We start from the raw sequence: 20,248 nt of genomic DNA on the forward strand, positions 1-20,248 counted from the left end.
TGTTTTGGGAGTACACCTACATGAAAAATTCATCAAGTGATACAATTAAGAATTGTACCATTTACTACTTGTAAGTTATGCAACAAAAAAAACCCTGCATGGGAATGGTGCACATCAACCTCAAGGCAGTGGTCACCTGAGGGCCAGGGGCAGGGCAGGAACAGGGTTGGCTTTACCTGTATCTCTAACATTGTTTCTTTAAAGAGATAGAACTGAAGCACCTATGGGAAAATATTAACAGGTGTTTCTCCTTAGTGGTATCTAGGTTTTCTACTTGAAGATTTTCTGGATATCTGAAGTATTTCATAATTAGGCATTTTTTAAAAAGATTTTTATTGGGGAATTGGGGGGATGGGAACAGTGCTGGGGAATTGGGGGAAGGGGAACAGACAAGTTGCTGTCGTTTTGTTCTTCAGTCTAGTTGTGGAGGACGTTGCTTCACTGGCCCAAGTTGGCACCATCATTGCGCTTTTCCCGGGCGAGGTACATTGGTCGCCGGCTTCTGGACGGCCGCTCACTGTGGCTGCTGGCCGCTCACGCTGGCTGCTGGCTATATACGGTAGCCCATGGCAACCCACTGCAGCAGGGGCTGCAGCCTACGCCGTCGCCGGCAACTCACAGCAGCCCAGCTCCAGGTTGAGCTGTTGTTCAGCATCTTAGCTGTGGAGGGCAGTGTCACTGGCCCTCATATGTGGGATCTGAACTGGGGCCCTCTTTCGTCCCAAGCCAGTTCTTAACCATCGTGCCACTCGGCCGGCCCATAATTAGGCATTTTTAATATTAAAAAACCCCCACAAAGTCTGAGAGTGCCCACGCTGCACGGGCCAAAGCAAACCCCTTGGAGGCTACTAAACCACTCTTGGTCTCCCCCAGGACTGTACCGCTGTTTAGGTAGGAATGTTTGCCATCCTGCCCCAGCTCTCCTACATGTTTGAGGAAATATCTGCTCCCTCCTTGCCACTGTTATGACGGGATGTGACCGCCACCCACTCAGCCCAGCATCCCATAGGACCTTTATCACCAGAAATGGCATTCTCAGGGCAGCCTCGGCTGCAATAAAAGTAATGTTTATACATCAACTCACATTTGAAGACACGCTGTTGGGTTCACAGTTCAGAGCTGCCAGAGAATAGGCTTCCGTGATCCTGAAAGCAATACAGCCTAATGGTTCATCTCCATGGGTACAAACCTGGCTCTTCTACTTACTAGCTGGCGTGCCCTTGGGCAAATGAATCTCAGCCTCAATTTCTTCATCTGTAAAATGGGAATGATAATAGAACCTACCTACTTGATTTTATGTAAAGATGTCAGTTTGTTGAGTGATTGGTGCAAAACTGTTCAATAATCCTTAGCTATTCCTAAGTACCTCCTGTTAATGCAATTTTACTTTCAATATTTTTCTTACATCATGGATTAAGTCTGAGGCCACAGCATTACTAAATTGGTAGCTGACCACCAAGCCTCTAAGGGAAAGTATTTCCAACTCTGATTCAAGGAGCAAATGTGACGAAACAGTGTCATGGCTGCTGCTGCACTTAAAACTCACTTCCTGCCTTCTAGAAACCTACCTGTTTTTGTCCCTTGTGAAAGACCCTAGACTACTAAGCTCAAGCGAAAAGAGAATCAGAGAAGCTGCAGGCTGCTTCACTTACTGCCTGCCTCAAACCTCAGGGGTAGGGCACCTGCCCCTCCCTTTGGGCGGTGGTGTTGCCAGGGCAGCCTGGCTTGTTGACATGCAGGGTTGCTGTTTGGAGCTGTTGCTCAAGGTAATCCTCTCAGAACAGCACCCTGCTGGCGGTTTTGTAACCCAAAAAGGGCTCTGGCGGTGACTAATAAGGCTGTAAGGGTTACACACAGATCCAAGAAAATCCATTCCCTGAAGGAATATGATTTCAACTGCTTTTCAGTTGGTGCTTCTTTGCCTTTTAAGCCACAAACCAAACACTAAGTATCTCTGTCTGAAATTCCAGCTCGCTCATGCTGCGTTCTCCAGAGATGCCATTTGCTCTGGTAAATCACTGAGACACTATTGGCATCGGGAATGGGGGAGAGGAACTAATTACCCCCAGAGGGCCTTTCCTTGCATTTCAGGAGATGCACTCTTTCAGCATTTCTGCTGTCTCCAGTTCAGAAGGCCCACACATCTTCCTGAACCCCCTTTCCCTTCCACTAGTCTAAAACTTCTGTGGCACGTACAGTGGTCTGTCGAGCAGAAGCTGGGCGTGACCCTGGCCCTTCCCACACTCCTTCACCTCTACATCGGTTACCCACCTCTCAGTGCTATTTCATGAACGTCTCTCTGACATCTGTCTTCCTGACCCTGTCATAGCGGAGGCCCTCACTGCCCTTCCCCTTCCCCAGGCTCCTGCAGCAGATGACCTGCCCGAGCCTGCCCTCATGCAGTGCTCCTCCACTCTGCTGCCAAAAAAGCCTTTCCAAAATGGAAACCTGATGCCAGCTCGCAGTTTAAAATCCTTTAATGCCGCCCCTCCCCCCAGCCACACAATGTTTCCAGACTAAACGTTTCCAGTACTGCCAGAATTCTGAGTTGTCAAGAAAAGCCAGAAATCTGGATTTATATGTGAATTCCCACATCCCTTCCTGTTTATTTTTAGAGTTATTACATTTTACACATTAAAAAATTATAAAACATTGCAATACATCTCCCACCCATTCCTGGCCACAAGTCCCTCACTGAAGAGGCCACCCGTTGCCAGTTTCTTCTGTAGCCTTTCAGGCACAGACAGACACATTCACACACACATACGCCCAGTACCTTTTTGTTATACAGATGGTAGCCATTTTTTTTTATGTTGGCATAAAATTTTAAAACTCTGAGGGTCAAACAAGACACATTTCCATCCATGGGTTATAAATCATGTAGGCATGTGCTTATGACCCATTTGACTGAAAGTTCCCTGAAGACAGGCGTGGTGCTTGGTCTTATCATCCCCCTCCACACCTGGCATGATGCCTTGCAAACAGTAGGCACTCAATAAGTACACTGCTGTTCCAATGAAACAGTTATTAGGCATCACCCTGTGCCTACTGCTGGGTCTGTCACAGACTTCCAGGTGAACTGTGATGTGGGCAACCTCTGAGGAAACACATCCAGTTACGTCTCCAGGCCTGTGGAAACATAACCAGAACTCAGCTATGGGTTCAGAGCCGGCCCACCTCCCATTTTTCCTGGTTACCTGGGTCTACAACAAATGGACAGAAATAGCAGATCACTCCATGTTCCTGGGCTCGTCCGAACAGGGTGTCTGCCTGCGCTGCCTGCCCAGCCCCCATAGTGCTGACACCAGCATTCCCAGGCCAGCTGTCATTCCCAGGAGCGGGATTTCCATCCCTTGCCCTCTACCAGGTCAAGGCAAGTCGGGACTGGACAGAAACCACAGGACGGGCAGCTTGCTAACTTCCCCAGGCGCTGGGCTGGGCTGGGCTGGCTGCTGGCTGAGTAAGGCCTTTTCAAGCTTCTTCATGTTGGGAGAAGGCTCATTGCTCAGGTGGTTTGGGGCCCTCTCCTAAGTTAGGTTATATTTGCTCATCTGTCTGTGTTCACGGTTGCCTCTGGCTGGTCAGGATGTACGATGGTTGCAGGATAGGGTGATATTTTCAGTTCATGATAAGGTGTACCCCATTAAGGAAACATAAAAAATTCTTATCATATTTCTCTCCCTCATCCTTGGAGGTGGTGATTTCCAATTGTTTCTGCAGTGACGCAGGATAGGTGGTTTTCGTAGGCAGCACACTTTCTTGGGAGGGTCATAAGCAGTTTCCCTGGAAGCTTCTGTGATGGTCTTTCCTATTCAAGAGACCATTCTGGAATGCAACATGACCTTGTTCTAAGATTCACCTTGAATTTATTCTAATTGTAGTGCGATATGAATCTTACTCCCAAAACTCAGGTGGGAGAAACTTGTCATATTTGGTTGTTTTTTTTCATTTCAAGTTACCTTGTGCTTGAAGACCTCATCCTCTGGGCTGGCAGGATAATAATATTAGTGGTAGTGGGGTGGGGCAGGCCCTCCCCTTCTCTGGGGATGTGATTCACACACACATACGCCCAGTACCAGAAACTGGCACCAGGAGGTTATGTGGTGCCTGGAAAATGGGGACAAATCTACTTTTCTCCTGAGCCCAAGTCTTCTGCTGATATCCCCAGTTTGTCCCTTCAGAGAAGGAGGCTTGCGGCAGCTTCCGTTCCAAGCTTGGGAATCTGGACTGAAGGTGGGAATCCTAGGCCTAGGTTCTAAGCCATTCAAGAGACACTGCAAAGCCTATCCACAGAAGTCCTGCCAACCTGCCACCTGCCCCAGGCACCATAGGGACCACATTCTGGCCTTCAGTGCCGGGAGTCCACTAATCTCCATTCCCTCCCAGGCTCCAGGCTTCCAGAAAGCATAGGCCAGCTTGTCTGCACAAACAACTTCTGTGTTCATCCCCCAAACCCAACCTCCCTGAGGCAAGGTTGACTTCCTGCTCAGAAAGAAGAAATAAAATACAAGAAAAACAAACCTCATGCTAGTAGCTCAATATATTATCCGGCCACCTAATTTATAATTGAATAAACTAATCGTTCACAAATCCGTACATCACAAAATTCAGTACTTGTCGCAAGTTAATTGTGCCACACATCACAGCATGTGAAACAGATAGCACCGTTGCTTTGCTCGCAAGTAGATGGTAGCTCTAAATGAGCTAAAAAAAATGGAAGGATACTTTGTTCTCACTCCTACTTTATTTCTTCCATTCACTGATTGTCTTCAGAACAAACAAATAAAAACCCTTCTCCCAGAAGCAATTTTTAGCCAAGAAGATTATCAAAAGGGGTGTTGCCCAGTGCCCCAATTAACTGTACCTGCCCAGTCAATGATGAGAACGCAAGCATTGCCCTATTATAATTAGGCTATGCTGATTCAAGTGGGAGCAGCATTAAGGCCATTTCTATTACTAAAATGATCTTCTCCACTTACTTAGCACTTTCTAAAAACAACCTTCGTTTTTTCACATTAATTTGACTGGGGACAGTCACTGAACTAGAGCTGAATGGCATCTGGTTTATGAGAGATCTGAGTCGACGATGGATGGTGACTGGTTTTTAAAAGATTGCTGCCTTTATGTATTGCTATACATAATATTGGGGCAGGCAAGTGACCAAGCACTTGAAGTAGCAAATGGGAACCTAGAGGTTTGAGTTCTTGAGGATGTTTATTCCAGCTGTGTATCAAGTAGGACCTCAGTGGCCAACCTCTGGGCTGGTCCTGCAGCTGATACCACTGCTAGAACATATGACCCGGGCTGTCCTCCACCCCTACTGGCAACAATGGCTAATGTCCAGGGTAGAACCGCATCTGTCTAAAAGTTGCCCACAATGAACTGATGCTCAAAACCATTCATACCTAAAGAGATAGAAATGCAAACAAAACCCAGAAGTCATTTTTAACTATCCAGACGGGCGTCGATTAAAACCCTTGATAATACCAAGTGTGGGTAAGCTTGTGGGCAAACAGTGGATGTATAAATCATTGATAGGAGTATAAGTGGATCAGTCTTTTCAGTGGGTAATTTGTCAGTCTATTCAAATTTTTAAATGCTCACGCTTCCTCCTGGCAGTTGCACTGCTAAAAATCCACCATATAAATATACCTGCAGATGGATGCCGAGAAAGAAAAGTGTACAGGGATGTTTCCTGCACAATTGGTTGCAGCAGCAAAAATCTGGAAATCAAGTAAATGTTTCTCAATAGGGGTCTGGTCAAAAACATTAAGGGACAGCCATACAATGGAGTTATGTGACCATTTAAAAGAATGTGGTCAGCGGGCTGGCCGAGTGGCTCAGTTGGTTAAGTGAGCAACAGCGGTTCGATGCCTGGCCCGAGCTGAGCAGCCGCTGGGCTGCCAACAGGTGGCAGGATGGCTCAGCTTAAAAAAAACAAAAAGAATGTGGTCAATCTTGCATGCTGAAATAAAAAAAAAACAATAACTTTAAGAGATATTAAATACAAAAGCAACGTGCATATAAAATGCTGGCATCTATTTTTTCTGGAAGGACAAAATATTATTTTCCTAACAATATACATATAATATAAAAAAAATACAGAGTACCTAGGAAGTGGTAGACAATTCCTCCGCCCCCCCCCTTTATACTTTTTGATAGTAAAAACATTTTTTTTTTAGAGACTGAGGCCATATGTACATAAAAGTTGAAGATGTCTGTGAGTGGTTGTATTTCCCCAAAAATGGCCAAAGCAAGATTGCCAGTTGTACATGCCCTTCTAGAACCTTGTTACTCCCTGTCTGGAGGTGGTTTATTCCCTTCCTCTGGAACTTGGGTGAATTCTGTGACAGCCTCAACAATGAGAATGCGTGGAAGTGACGCTGTATGGCTTCTGAGGCTATGCACAAAACGGCCATACAGCTTCTGTCTGGGCTGTGCTCTCTTGGGATGCCTGCCCTTGGAACCTGGCCGCCATGCTTTGAGGGACTCCAACCTAACCCACGGTTCAATGGTTTTGAGTATATTCAGAGTTGTGCAAACATCACCACTCTCTAATTCCACATTTCTGTCACCCCGAAAAGAAACCCTATACCACTCACTCCCCTTCTTCTCCCTGCCCTGGCAACCACTAATCTGGGGTTTTTTTTTGTCTCTATGGATTTGCCTATTCTAGACATTTCATATAAATGGAACCATACAACGTGTAGCCTCTTGTGTCTGGTTTCTTTCACTTAGCATACTGTTTTCAAGGTTCATCCATGCTGTACCATGTATCAGCGCTTCATTCCTTTTTATGGCTGAATAATCTTCCATTGTATGGCTATACTGTATTTGTTTATCCATCCACCAGCTGATAGACACATGGGTTGTTTCCACTTTTTGTTGAATTAGGAATAATACTGCTGTGTACATTCATGCACAATGGGCGTATGTTTTCAAATTTCTTAAAGTTCAAGTCCTTTTAAATCACCTATTAATATTAAATGATACATAATAAATGATATTGAATAATAAAAAAGATATATAATTAAGATAGTTCTTATTCCTTACAGCAGGTTCCCTAAGAGCAGCAAACTTGTTTCCTCACGGTAATTCAGATATAATACAGAACACTTGGTAGACCTAAAGTAATCAAATGGCACTATTTCAAATCCAGGTTTTCCACTAATTTACATGAATCTTTCACCAAATCGGTCCAAATTAATGAGACACCCTTTTACTGTCTCTATCTAAAAATAACTGGGGCTATTATATGGTTTTCAAAATTCCTCTCTTCATGTTCCAAAACAAAAGCCTATCATTTTAATTTGACACAGGGAGGGTTTTGAGTCTTTTCAGGAATTTGGGGTTTGACTTAGAATTCTTGTGAACATAGAACTGTGCTGTGCTGTGACTTACCTATTCGGGTTTAGCTAATACAAATTCAATAAAAACAGGCTGCATTAAAAATAAAATCTGGATTATATAAAAACTTATTTATGTGGGGGTTTGGGCTCACATTTAGAGCCTCCACCAGTGGACTATCATGCAACTCTACTGCAAGGTTCTTTGTCTACAGGCACCATTTCCCTTCAGGATGGCCCCGCGTTTCTCCCAGTGCTTGCTGCTGGCTTCTCTAGCAAGGGTCCTCATGGTCTTTGAGTTTGCCCATATGCTTCACATAAATCTAGTAAGGAAACAACGAGATGCTTCTTTGGGGAAATTGCTGTAGAGCCCACTTGTAGAGAAGAAACCACACTAATAATAAAGTGTGGATGTTTTCTCCAATGGAAAATTACAAGTTTGCTTGGTTTCAATCCTTGGCATCAAGTCTTGGGTTCCTCATCACTGAACAGACTTTTTTCCACTTGGTTTTCTCTCAGCCAGTGTCTTGGCACACTATCAGAGGAGAACATAATTAGAAAGAAGTGTCTTATAGGGATGAGAAGCACTGGTAACTTACCAGATGGGGATAATCATGGATCTTCAAACAAATCCTTAACCAGACAGTAGCACTATTTGTCTTCTTGCTTACGTAAACTCTATGCACTGTTCACACCTCCTGAAACATGTGCACACTGAGAAATGGAATGTGTGCTCAATTTCCCTCTTCAGAGGAACCCTTGGGTGGCTCCTGGGTACACGAGCAATGACCCAACTGTAGTTAGCCCCAGAGAATTTTCCAAGAGCTTCCCTCATCTTCTCGTAGTTCTTATGCTGCAGTGTGATATAAGGTCCATCTTATTCTTAGTTCACTTATGATTCAGGTTATGTGAGTGTGGGGAGGGGAGTTAGAAACAGCTTTATTATTTTTGTGACTCTTGCAAATTGTAAACATATCAAAGTACAGTTAAAAAGCATTTGACATCTCACCTTTCTGAAGCAACAAGTGTTATCACTTTGGTGTTTCTAGTAATCTTTGTTTGATGTGTATAATTATTCATACAGCATTTCTCAAATATATTTGTGAGCATGGTGCTATTGGTATTCATGCAGAAGTTGACCCTGAGACAAGGATCGGAAAGGAAGCAATTCATTTGGGAGGTGCAGCATATAGTAATGGGAAGTGGAGAAGTAAGGGAGGGTAAGGCAGCCAATTAAGGGTGGCTATTGTTAGCTGCTAGTGTGGGTGGATGGAGCTTAATCCCACAGAGAAACTCTGGGAAATGGTGTAGAACACGTGATAGGTCATTTGAAGGGCAAAGGAGCTGGAGCACTTATACCCCAGGTCTCACTGGCTGAGGCTGCTCCCATGACTGTTAAGTCTGAGTACTTCCAGCCTGCATGGCCTTCTAAGATACTGGAGAAAAGTCCCCAGGAAAGACAGGAAGATATTAGCAGGTGGAGGGCAGCGAAGCACACACAAAAATGGTATTGCTTGAAAGATGCGCCATGCACTGTTATAGGTGCTGGGGACACAGGCGGAAACAAAACAGAGTCCTGCCCTCATGGAACATTCCTTCTGTTGGGGAAACAGATAATAAACAGGGCGAGTAAGAAACACAGAGTGTGTTACAGAGTGACAAGTACTGTGGAGAAAAATAAGTTCTGAGGAGTTCTGGGGAAGAAGAAGACGAGGTTGGTTGCAATTAGCAAAAGAGATCAGGGTAAGGCTCACTGAGAAGGTGACACTCAAGTAAAGGTCCAAAGGAGGGATGGGGAAGGTCATCATGTGGTTATCTGCTGAGGGACATTCCAGGCAGAGCAAACAGCAATCACAGGCCCTAAAGTTTGTACAGGATCACCGTGGCTGCTGTGCGGAGAATGAAGAGGGGCAAAGGCATATACGCAGGGAGAAGTGAGGGGACGACGGCAGTACTCCAGGGAGTGGCAGTGAAGTGAGAAGCGTTTGAGTCTAGAAATTATTCTGAAGGTAGAGCCAAGGTAATTTGTGTGCAGACTGGACGTGGAATGTGAGAGAAAGAAAGAAGTCATCAGGTTTGACCAGAACAACTGGAAAAATGGAGCTGCCTTTTTCCTGAATCAGGGAAAACTTCAGGAGTCAGTTTGGGGCAGGGGTAATTGGGGGCCTGGCCTTAGATATGTAAGTTTGTGATGTCAGACACCTAAGTGGAGATGTCAGCAGGACGTTAAATGTAGGGGTTTGGCGTTCAGTAGACATCCAAGCTGGATATAAACTGGGGAGTCTGTCAGCATATAGATGGTCAGGGCCAGGAGACTGGTTGAGATCTCCAAGGGAGGAAGCTAGATATTAATAGAAAAGTGGTCTGGGAAGACCCCCTCAGGGAAATGGAGGACAGAGCAAAGGAGACTGAGAAAGAGCACTCAGAGTGGAGTGTCCTGAAAGCCAAGTGCAGAAAGTATTTTGAGGAGGGGGGAGTGGTCAACTGTGTGTAAGTGTATCCATGTGCTACATTTATATGGATGTACGTACAGAAACACACTCTCCTTATAGACGTGTACATACACACAGGCAGTTTTAGATCAACAGTAATATACTATTTAAACAGATCTGTAACTTGATTTTCTTCCCACTAAATCTATTGGGAATAGTGCTCCATGGCCACAGTATCTGTCTGCCCCATCATTTTAACAGCTGCATAGTATTTTATTGTGTACATGTACCATACTTAATTTTCCCCAATTATAGAATTCTAAATGACATAGCAGTAGGAATTTTGTGCATTCATACTTTCAAACCTGTGTGTGATCATCTCCTTGGGATAAACTCTAGAAGATGGGGTTGCTGTGCGCATAAAGGTACATGCCCTTTTAACAGTCTGATTCAAGACTCTTTCCTGGGTAGCTCCAATAATCTGAGATGTCTTCAACATGAATCAGTCATTGACCTTAAGGAAGAACCACTGGGATGTCATTCCAGGTAGACCCTATTCTACAGGGACCTCTGAACACAGAGGACACAGGGTAGCCATCTGGGTAATTGCTGTTAGAAATAGGGCAGAGGTTTGGGTCAAGTCAGAAAAAAGGTCCATGACAGGAAGCAATCTGTCGGTACTAGCCCTCAGCCTGACATACAGAGCAACAGCCAACTTCTGAGCATAAACCTGCTCCATTTCCATGGAGAGCAGAACTCTCCAGACCGACAGGCTCTCCAGCCGAGCCACTAAGAGCTTATTATATCAAGAGCAAATACTGCAGATGAAGGCAGATGTGCCTTTTGTGAAATGACTGTAATTAACTCCAAATCTTTCTCCACACTTTACTTTTGCTGGCTGGATTTGTCATCTTGCTATTAGAACAAGCTGCTACATGCCTCAGATTTTTTCCCTTTACCTTGTCATTCCGAGAAGCTTGCCTCCATCACCTGTCTGGGCACATACAGAGTCTCTGTCTGGATGGTGTCAGGAACGTTTTGCAAATTCAGTAGTAACCTTAAAAGTCCTATCTACCACCACCAGACAATTGGCTGAAAGCCTCCGGGAACCTCAGGGCATCAAAGGACAATGTCTTTAGTCACACACGTCCTCAAGTGCTGAGGGAAATGTATTGAGACATCTTTTGATTCAGAAGGAAAATAAAGAAATTGACCAACCAAGAGCCATGCCTTGGATCCATTTATTCCCATCTCTGGATAGGTGTGTAAACAGCATTCAGCCTAGGACTCATGACCCACCACCACTGATGCTTGACCCTTGGAAATCATAGGTCAGCAATAGTCATCTATTGTAGGAAGAGGGGTCCCCTATGCTGGATTCTTAACCATCAAGACAGGCCCACAAGAAGTTCCTGATAGCCTAAAGTTTGAAAACATGTTAGATCTGTGCGATCTCGCTGTATGCTCTTCAGTTCTGGCAGTCCGTGGGTTGTACCACGGGATGTGCTTTGATAAAGCCTCATCCACACACACCGATTCAGCCACTAACACTGTCTCCTCCCCTTCTGTTGCATGAACGATGCCCAGTCCAGTCAGGAGATCAACGGGGAAGGTTTTCTTGTATGTTGTGGCTACAAGTTATTTTATCCCAAGGATACAGCAGGTAGAAGGAAGCCAAATTTACACCAGATTCTATTCCTCAAATGACCAATGACCACATTTCCCAGTTAACTACGAGATAATTGCCTCCAGATCTATAAGCCTCTGCATGATGTTTAAAATCGGAGCCTGGGAGTGAACACCACTTGGTCTTTCTTCTTGGCCCGTTTCTGCCCGACCTGCCTGTGGCCTGTCCTCAAAACGCTACGTAGTATTGCTCCATTGTGCTGACGATGTTACTCTGGTCCTCCAGCAGCTCCAGCACCTGCTGCAGCACAGGCTCACTCAGGCCATGGCTGAGGCTCAGGCGAGCACAGGCCAAGATGTGCAGGAAGTGGCAGCCCTTCTCTGTATCTGCAAGACAAAGGCAGCTGTCTAAGCTTGGACACACCTGTCAGACCCTCCTCTCTCTCCTCTGTCCTTTCCCTCTATAGGGAAGCCCTTCTCCATAGCTGCTGAACCAGAACCTGCATCTTACTAAGATCTCCAGATAATTCTTATGCACACTGAAGTGGGAGATGCACTGGTCTAGATTATTAGCAAAAACAAAACAAAAAAACCCTGTTCTCAGACCTGTTATTTCACCATAGTGACATGGACCCACTGCTCAGGGACTCACTTCAACCTTCAAGGACTCCCGAATCAATAATTTAATATCAATAATCGAATATAGTTTTAGTGCTTGATAATCTTTTTTCGCCAGTGCAATTGCATGTAGAAGTGGATGCATTCATGCTGAACTCCTAGCCTCCCAGGTGGGAGACCACTTGACATGGACAGCTGAGCCAGTTTATAGCAGCCTCCATATTCTTCCCTATAGGCCTGATTGAATGGGACTGCCACGGTGAAGAAGGGATTGCTACCTTTGGGCTGTTCTCCTTCCCCTCTGCTTCCAAGAAGTCTTGTCTGTGACGGTTGTGTTCTAAAACCTTCTTACCCTCTACTCAAAACTAAGACCATTTGGTATAAAGTGATGAAAGTTCAGAGTTAGTAACCTCTTTTCTAAGTGAAAGCAATGATTTAGAGTACCGGTATGCACACTGAAGTTGTTGCCATTAGAAGATCATGAAATCACTTTAGTGGGTTGTGATTAGCCTTCTTTTTCTTACCAAATAGACTAAGAAAGACTAAAATAGAAAACCACAGAATGTACTGCATTGTAGGTAGGATAAGTCTTATTTTGTGAAACTTTATTTCTATATATGTGATTTATATCTATATCTATCGATCTATCTATAACATTTAATGTATTATAATTATATAATTTATTGGATCATGATGTAAAATACATTTGTAACTTTGAGTGAAAGTCAAACTGCATTACTGAAAACAAGCCTTTCCCAGTTTTCACTTTAAAGCCCCATGGCAGGGCCAGGCCTGGCTTCTCATGCTCCACAGTCACTGAAAGTTTTCAGATGATAAAATGTTTTAGGCTCCAGGAAGGGGCCCAAAGAGGCACCGCGGTATTGGGCAAAGCATGGCTTGGGAGTCGGTACACCTTTGTGGCTTTGGGCAAGTCAGTATTTTCAAGCTTCAGTTTTCTCATTTATGGCAAGGGAGGCTGGGGAGGAGCGGGGCACCTGTGAGGTCCTTGACAGCTCCCAGGGTCAGAGCCTATCACAGCCAGCCAGTCTTGGGCTAACAAAGACTTGCTAAATTCTGACCTCTAGTGGTTCTGTCAACTCATTATTCCTGCCAATTGGGATTACTGTTGAAAAACTTGCCACCTCTACTGTCGCCACATTTCTAGTCTGTTTCTTCGATATTCATTCAGTAAAGATTTCCTGAATACCTACTATGTGTATAGCACTGAGTAAGCAGGAACAGGTAGAGAGTACAGACGGAGAGCTGACTCTGGAGACCAACAGACCTGACTTCAAGTCCAGGCTCTATCACTGGGACAAAGAGGGTCACATCTCAGTTTCCTCATCTGTAAAATGGGAACAAAATCACCTACTTCACCGGTAGTTGTGTGGATGAAAGGAGACCCATGGTAGATGCTTCTTATGTGGGGAATTACTCTGATTCTAGACATAACCTAAGAAGATGAACATAACCTAGTTCTTGTTCTAAAGAAGCTTCAACTTGTCCTGAGAAGAGCTGATGACAGAGGGCGGAGAACTCCAACCAAACTGCACCTGCACACAGCAAAGAGGGAGCACCAGGAATTTTATCACTGCTTGTCTTTTAATCTTCGTTTTTGTAAGGCTGGGATGCTCACGCTCAGGGCTCAAGATGACTTGCAGGCATATGTGGGGCCCCTGGCAGAGATGTTGACAAAGGCCTTAAACTATTTCTTCAGAAAGGCCATTTGACTGTCAGAGTCATCTGTTCACAAAGTGGCCTTCACAAAGTTACATGGGGAGAAGGGTTGGTGCTAGTTCTTTAAATATTTAGAATTCACCAGTGAAGTCGTCAGGTCCAGGGCTTTCCTTTGTTGGGAGATTTTTAATTACCAATTGAATCTTTTTACTAGTTATAGGTCTATTCAGATTTTGTATTTCTTTGTGATTTAGTGTTGGTAGGTTTTGTGTTTATGGGAATTTGTCCATTTCATCTGGTTATCCAATTTGTTGGCATGCAGTTTACAGTATTCTCTTAAAGTTCTTTTTTTATTTCTGTAGAAACAGTACTAATGTCTTCATTTTCATTTCTGATTTTAGCAATTTGAGTCTTTTTTTTCTTAGTCCATCAAGCCAAAGGTTTGTGATTAGCATTCTTTTTCTTACCAAACAGGTTAAAATAGAAAATTACAGAATGTACTGCATTATAGGTAAGATAAGTCAATTTTGTTGATCTTTTCAAAGAACAAATTTTTGGTTTCATAGATTTTCTCTATTGTTTTTTCCTATTCTGTTTCATTTATCTTTACTCTAATCTTTATTATTTCCTTCTTTCTGCTAGTTTTGGATTTAGTTTGTTCTTCTTTCTCTAGTTCCTTAAATTGTAAAGTTAGTTTGTTGATTTGAGATCTTTCTTGTTTTTTAATGTGTTTTAGCTATAAAGTTCACCTAACCACCATTTTTACCGTGTCCCATAAGTTTTGGTATGTTATGTTTTTGTTTCCAATCATCTCTAAGTGTTTTCTAACACTAGTTCCCATTCTTTGATCTATTACTTAAGAATGTGTTGCTTATCAAGTCAACAAGAGGACATAACCTAGTAAACATCTATGCACCCAACACAGGAGCACCTAAATATATAAAACAAATATTGAATGATGTAAAGGGAGAATCAACAATAACACAATCATAGTAGAGGACCTAAACACCCCATTGATACCAATGAACAGATCTTCCAGGCAGAAAATCAACAAGGAAACAACCTTAAATAACACACTGGACCAGATGGATTTAATTACTATTTTTAGACCATTTCACCCCAAAGCAGCAGACTATACATTCTTCTCAAGTGCACATGGAACATTTTCCAAGATAGACCACATGTTAGGCCACAAAACAAGTCTCAATAAATTTAAGCAGATTGAAATCATAGCAAGTGTCTTCTCTGATCACAATGGTATGAAACTAGAAATAAATTACAAGAAAAAAACTGAAAAATACATAAACACTTGGAGGCTAAATGACATGCTACTAAATAATGAATGGGTCAACAGTGAGCTCACGGAAGAAATCAAAAGATACCTTGAGATAGATGAAAATGAAAACACAATGACCCAAAATCTATGAGACACAGCAAAGGCAGTCCTGAGAGGGAGATTTACAGCAATGCAGGCCTACCTAAAGGAACAAGAAAAATCTCAAATAAACAATCTAACTTTACACCTATGGTATTTGGAAAAAGAACAGCAAACAAAGCCCAAAGTGAGTACAAGGAAGAAAATAATAAAGATTGGAGTGGAAATAAATGAAATACAGTACAAAAGATCAAAGAAACCAAGAGTTGTTTTTTTGAAAAGATAACAAGAAAAAAAGAGAGGACCCAAATAAAATCAGAAATGAAAGAGAAGTGACAATGGACCCCACAGAAATACAAAAAAATTTTAAGAAAATACTATGAGCAATTATACACCAACAAATTGGACAATCTGGGTGAAATGGATAAACTCTTAGAAGCATATAATCTTCCAAGGCTGAATCAAGAAACAGAAAATTTGAACAGACCAATTATAATTAACGAAATCCAATCAGTTATCTGTAAGCTCCCAACAAACAAAAGTCCTGGACCAGATGACTTCACAGGTGAATTTTACCAAACATTCAAAAAAGAATGAACACCTATTCTTCTCAAACTATTCCAAAAATTCAAGGGAAGGGAAAGCTCCCAAGCTCATTTTATGAGGCCACCATTACCCTGGTTCCAAAACCAGACAAAGACAGCACACACACACAAAAAAGCTATAGGCTGATATCCCTGATGAACAGACTTAAAAATCCTCAACAAAATCTTAGAAACCAAATTCAGCAATACATTAAAATGATCATATACCACAATCAACTGGAATGCATTCCTAGTATGCAAGGTTGGTTCAATACCCACAAATCAATTAATATAATACACCACATAAACAAAATGAAAATAAAAATCATATGGTAATATCAATAGATACAGTAAAAGCATTTGACAAAATCCAGAATCCATTTATGATAAAAACTCTCAGCAAAGTGGGAATAGAGGGAACATATCTCAAAATAATAAAGGCCATATATGACAAACCCACAGCTAATATCATACTCAATGGGGAAAAGCTAAAAGCATTCTCCTTAAGATCAGGAACAAAACAAGGATGCCCACTTCCACCACTTTTATTCAACATAGTTCTGGAAGTCCTAGACACAGCAATCAGACAAAAAAAATAAAGAAAGAACATCCAAATGGGAAAGGAAGAAATAAAACTGTCATTATTTGCAAATGGCATACTATATAGAGAGAACCCAAAAGATTCCACCAAAAAACGATCAGAACTGATAAATGAATTTAATAAAGTAGGATACAAAATTAATATTTAGAAATTAGTTGCATTTTTATACACCAATAACAAACAACCAGAAAGAGAAATTAAGAAAACAACCCCATTTACAATTGCATTAAAAAAACCAAAAAAAAACCTAGGAATAAATTTAACCAAGGAAGTAAAAGACCTGTACTCAGAAAATTTTAAGACTTTGAAGAGAGAAATTAAAGAAGATACAAATAAATGGAAGCATATACCATGTTCATGGATAGGAAGAATTAATATAGTTAAAATGTCCATGTTACCTAAAGCAATCTATAGATTCAATGCAATCCCTATCAAAATACCACTGGCATTTTTTACAGAGCTAGAATAAATAATCCTAAAATTTATGTGGAACCATGAAAGACCCTGAATAGTCACAGCAATCTTGAGAAAGAACAAAGCTGGAGGTATCACACTACCTGATCAAACTATACTACAAGACCATAGTAATGAAAACAACATGGTATTGGCATAAAAACAGACACATAGATCAATAGAACAGAAGACAGCTCAGAAATAAATCCATGCCTATATGGTCTATGACAAAGGAAGCAAAAATATACATTGGGGTACAGGCAGTCTACTCAATAAATGGTGCTGGGAAAACTGGACAGATACATTCAAAAAAATGAAACTGAACCACCTTCTTACTCCACATACTAAAATAAACTCAGAATGGATTAAAGGCTTAAATGTAAGACCCAAAACCATAAAACTGGAAGGAAATACAGGCAGTAAACTCTCAGACAATATTTTTACTGATACATCTCCTTTAGCAATATTTTTACTGATACATCTCCTCGGCAAGGGAAACGAGAAAAAATACACAAATGTGACTATATCAAACTAAAAAGTTCTTGTACAGCAAAGGAAACCATCAACAACAAAAAAAAGACATCCTACTGAATGGGAGAAGATATTTGCCAATGACACATCTGATAATGGGTTAATATCCAAAATTTATAGAAAAAAAAAAACAACTCATACAACTCAACACCAACCCCCCCCCCAAAATCCAATTAACAAATGGGCAAAGTACCTGAATAGACATTTCTCCAAAGATGACATACAGATGGCCAACAGACATACGAAAAGATGCTCGTCACTAATCAGAGAAATGCAAATAAAAACCTCACACCTGTCAGAATGGCTATCATCAATAAATAAAAAAACAACAAGTGTTGTGAGGATGTGGAGAAAAGGGAGCTCTTGTGCACTGTTGGTGGGATTGCAAGTTGGTGCAGCCACTATGGAAAACAGTTTGGAGGTTCCTCAAAAAATTAAAACTACAACTACTTTATGACCCAGCAATTCCACTCCTAGGTATTTATCCAAAGAAATCCAAAACACTAATTCAGAAAGATATATAAACTCCTATATCCACTGCAGCGCTATTTACAATAGCCAAGATATGAAAACAACCGAAATGCCCATCAATAGATAATTGGATAAATTGTGGTACATATATACAATGGAATAGTACTCTGCCATAAAAAAGAATAAAAGCTTATCATTTACAACAACATGAATGGACCTAGAGGATATTATGCTAAGTGAAATAAGTCAGACTGAGAAAAGAATCTCACTTATATGTAGAATCTAAAGAACAGGTAAAACAGAAATAGACTCATAGACACAGAGAAATAATGGTTACAAGATGGGGGCTGAGGGTGGGTGGGGATGGTTGAGAAAGATAAAAGTATTAGGCAATACACATTGGTAGTCACAAAATAGTCTTGGGGATGTGAAATACAGTATGGGGAATATAGTCAATAATGTAAAACTGTGTATGTTGTCAGTTGGGTACTAGTTATTGGGGGGAATCACTTCTTAAATTATATAAATGCCTAACTGCTGTGCTATACTCCTGAAACTAATATAATATTGAACGTCAACTATAATTTAAAAAATACAGTCATGGGGGGATATATATATATATATATATATATATATATATGTATATATAATATAGCATAGGGAATATAGTCAATAATATTGTAATAACTATGTATAGTGTCAGATGGGTAATGGACTTATTGGGGTTATCACTTTGTGAAGTATATAAATGTCTAATTGCTATGTTGTTTTGTATACCTGAAACTAAAAAAAAAAAAAAAAGTTGTTTAATTTCCCCAGATTTGTTAGTTTTCCAATGTTACTTCTCTTATTGACTTCTAACTTCATCCCATTGTGGTCAGAAAAGACACTTTGTATAATATCTACCTTTTCAAATCTATTGAGACTTTGGTCTAACATATGGCCTATCCTGGAAAATGTCCCATGTACACTTGAGAAGAATGTGTATTTTGTGGCTGTTGGGTAGTGTTTTGTATATGTTTTGTTAGATCTAGCTGATTTACTGTGTTCACTTCTCAATTTCCTTCCTTATTTGCTGTCTGATTGTTCTACCAATTATAGAGAATGGGGTATCAAAATCTCCAACTATTATTGTAGAACTGTCTATTTCTCCCTTCAAGTCTGTCAGTTTTTTCTTCATAGATTTTGATGGTCTGTTATTAGGTACATAAAGTTTATAACTGCTGTATCTTCTTGGTGTATTGAACCTCTCATTAATGAACAATATTCTTGTCTCCTATGACATTTTTTTATTTAAAGTCTATATTGTCTGATATTAGTATAGCCAAACCGCTCTCTTTTGGTACACTATTTGCGTGGGGATATCTTTTCCATTCTTTCACTTTCAACCTATTTGTGTCTTTGGATCTAAAGTGAGTCTCTTGTAGACAACATATAGTTGGATCATATGTTTTTTTAGTCCCTTCTGCCAGTTTCTGTCTTTTGAGTGGGGAGTTGAATCTGTTTATATTTAAAGTAACTAATGATAAGAAGAAACTTACTTCTGTTATTTTCTACTTGTTTTCTGTATATCTTATAGCTTTTTGTCCTTCATTTCCTGCATTATCGTCTTCTTTTGTATTTAGTTGATGTTTTGTAATGAAACATTTAAATTCCTTCCTCATTTCCTTTTGTATATATTTTCTAGCTATTTTCTTTTTGGTTACCATGGGGTTACTATTAACATCTTGAAGTTGTAACACTCAAATTTGAATTTATACCAGTTTAACTTCAATAACATACAAAAACTCTACTCCTTTACAGCAGCTCTGTTCCATCCCTTTCCAGTTGATGATGTCACAAACTTACATGTTTATATACTGTGTGCCCAAGAACATAAACTAATAATTCTTTCAAATGCATTAATCTTTTAAATTATGTAGAAAACAAAAAGTGGAATTACAAACCAAAGTTACAATAATATAAACTTTTAGACTAATACTTGCTGGGTTTTTTTTTAAATGTATTAATCTCTAAAATGATGCAGAAAACAATAATGGAGTTACAAGGTATTGTTACAATAATACTAGTTTTTATAATTGTCCAAGTATTTACCTTTACTGAGATCTTTATTTCTTCATATGGCTTTCAGTTACTGTCCAGTGTCTTCTCATTTCACCCTGCCAGACTTCCTTGAGTATTTCTTGCAGGGCAGATCTAGTGGTAACAAACTCCTTCAGATTTTGTTTATTGTGAAATGTCTTGATTTCTCCCTCACTTTTGAAGGGCAGCTTTGCTGTATATAGGATCTAGGATCTTGGCTTACAGTTTATTTGTTAGCACTTTGACTATATCAGCCCATTGCCTCTGGCCTCTAAAGCTTTTGATGAGAAATCTGGTACTAACCTTATTGATGATCCTTTTTTTTTTTTTTAGCTGAGCCATCCTGCTGCCTATTGGCAGCTCAGCTCAGGCCAGGCATTGAACTGCTGTTGCATTAATGATCCATTTTGTATGTGACAATTTGTTTCTCTCTTGCTGCTTGCTGCTTTCAA

General features: G+C 41.0%; 1 protein-coding gene across 5 annotated transcripts in view; it reads right to left on the bottom strand.

The window, feature by feature from the left end:
- Window positions 1-735: 735 nt before the first annotated feature.
- STN1 (STN1 subunit of CST complex) overlaps window positions 736-20,248 on the bottom strand; it is a 51,183-nt gene continuing 31,670 nt past the window's right edge. For 4 of the 5 annotated variants that reach the window (XM_019636517.1, XM_019636519.1, XM_019636516.1 and 1 more), the window contains one exon: window positions 7,049-11,791. In XM_019636517.1, coding sequence (XP_019492062.1) covers window positions 11,634-11,791 — 158 coding nt within the window. In that variant the 3' untranslated portion in view covers window positions 7,049-11,633. Of the gene's footprint in view, window positions 1,146-7,048; window positions 11,792-20,248 lie in introns of those variants that run through there. The other variant, XM_019636518.1, reaches the window with a different exon arrangement.

This window comes from Hipposideros armiger, unplaced genomic scaffold (assembly GCF_001890085.2).
Source record: "Hipposideros armiger isolate ML-2016 unplaced genomic scaffold, ASM189008v1 scaffold_28, whole genome shotgun sequence".
NCBI classification, from domain to species: domain Eukaryota; kingdom Metazoa; phylum Chordata; class Mammalia; order Chiroptera; family Hipposideridae; genus Hipposideros; species Hipposideros armiger.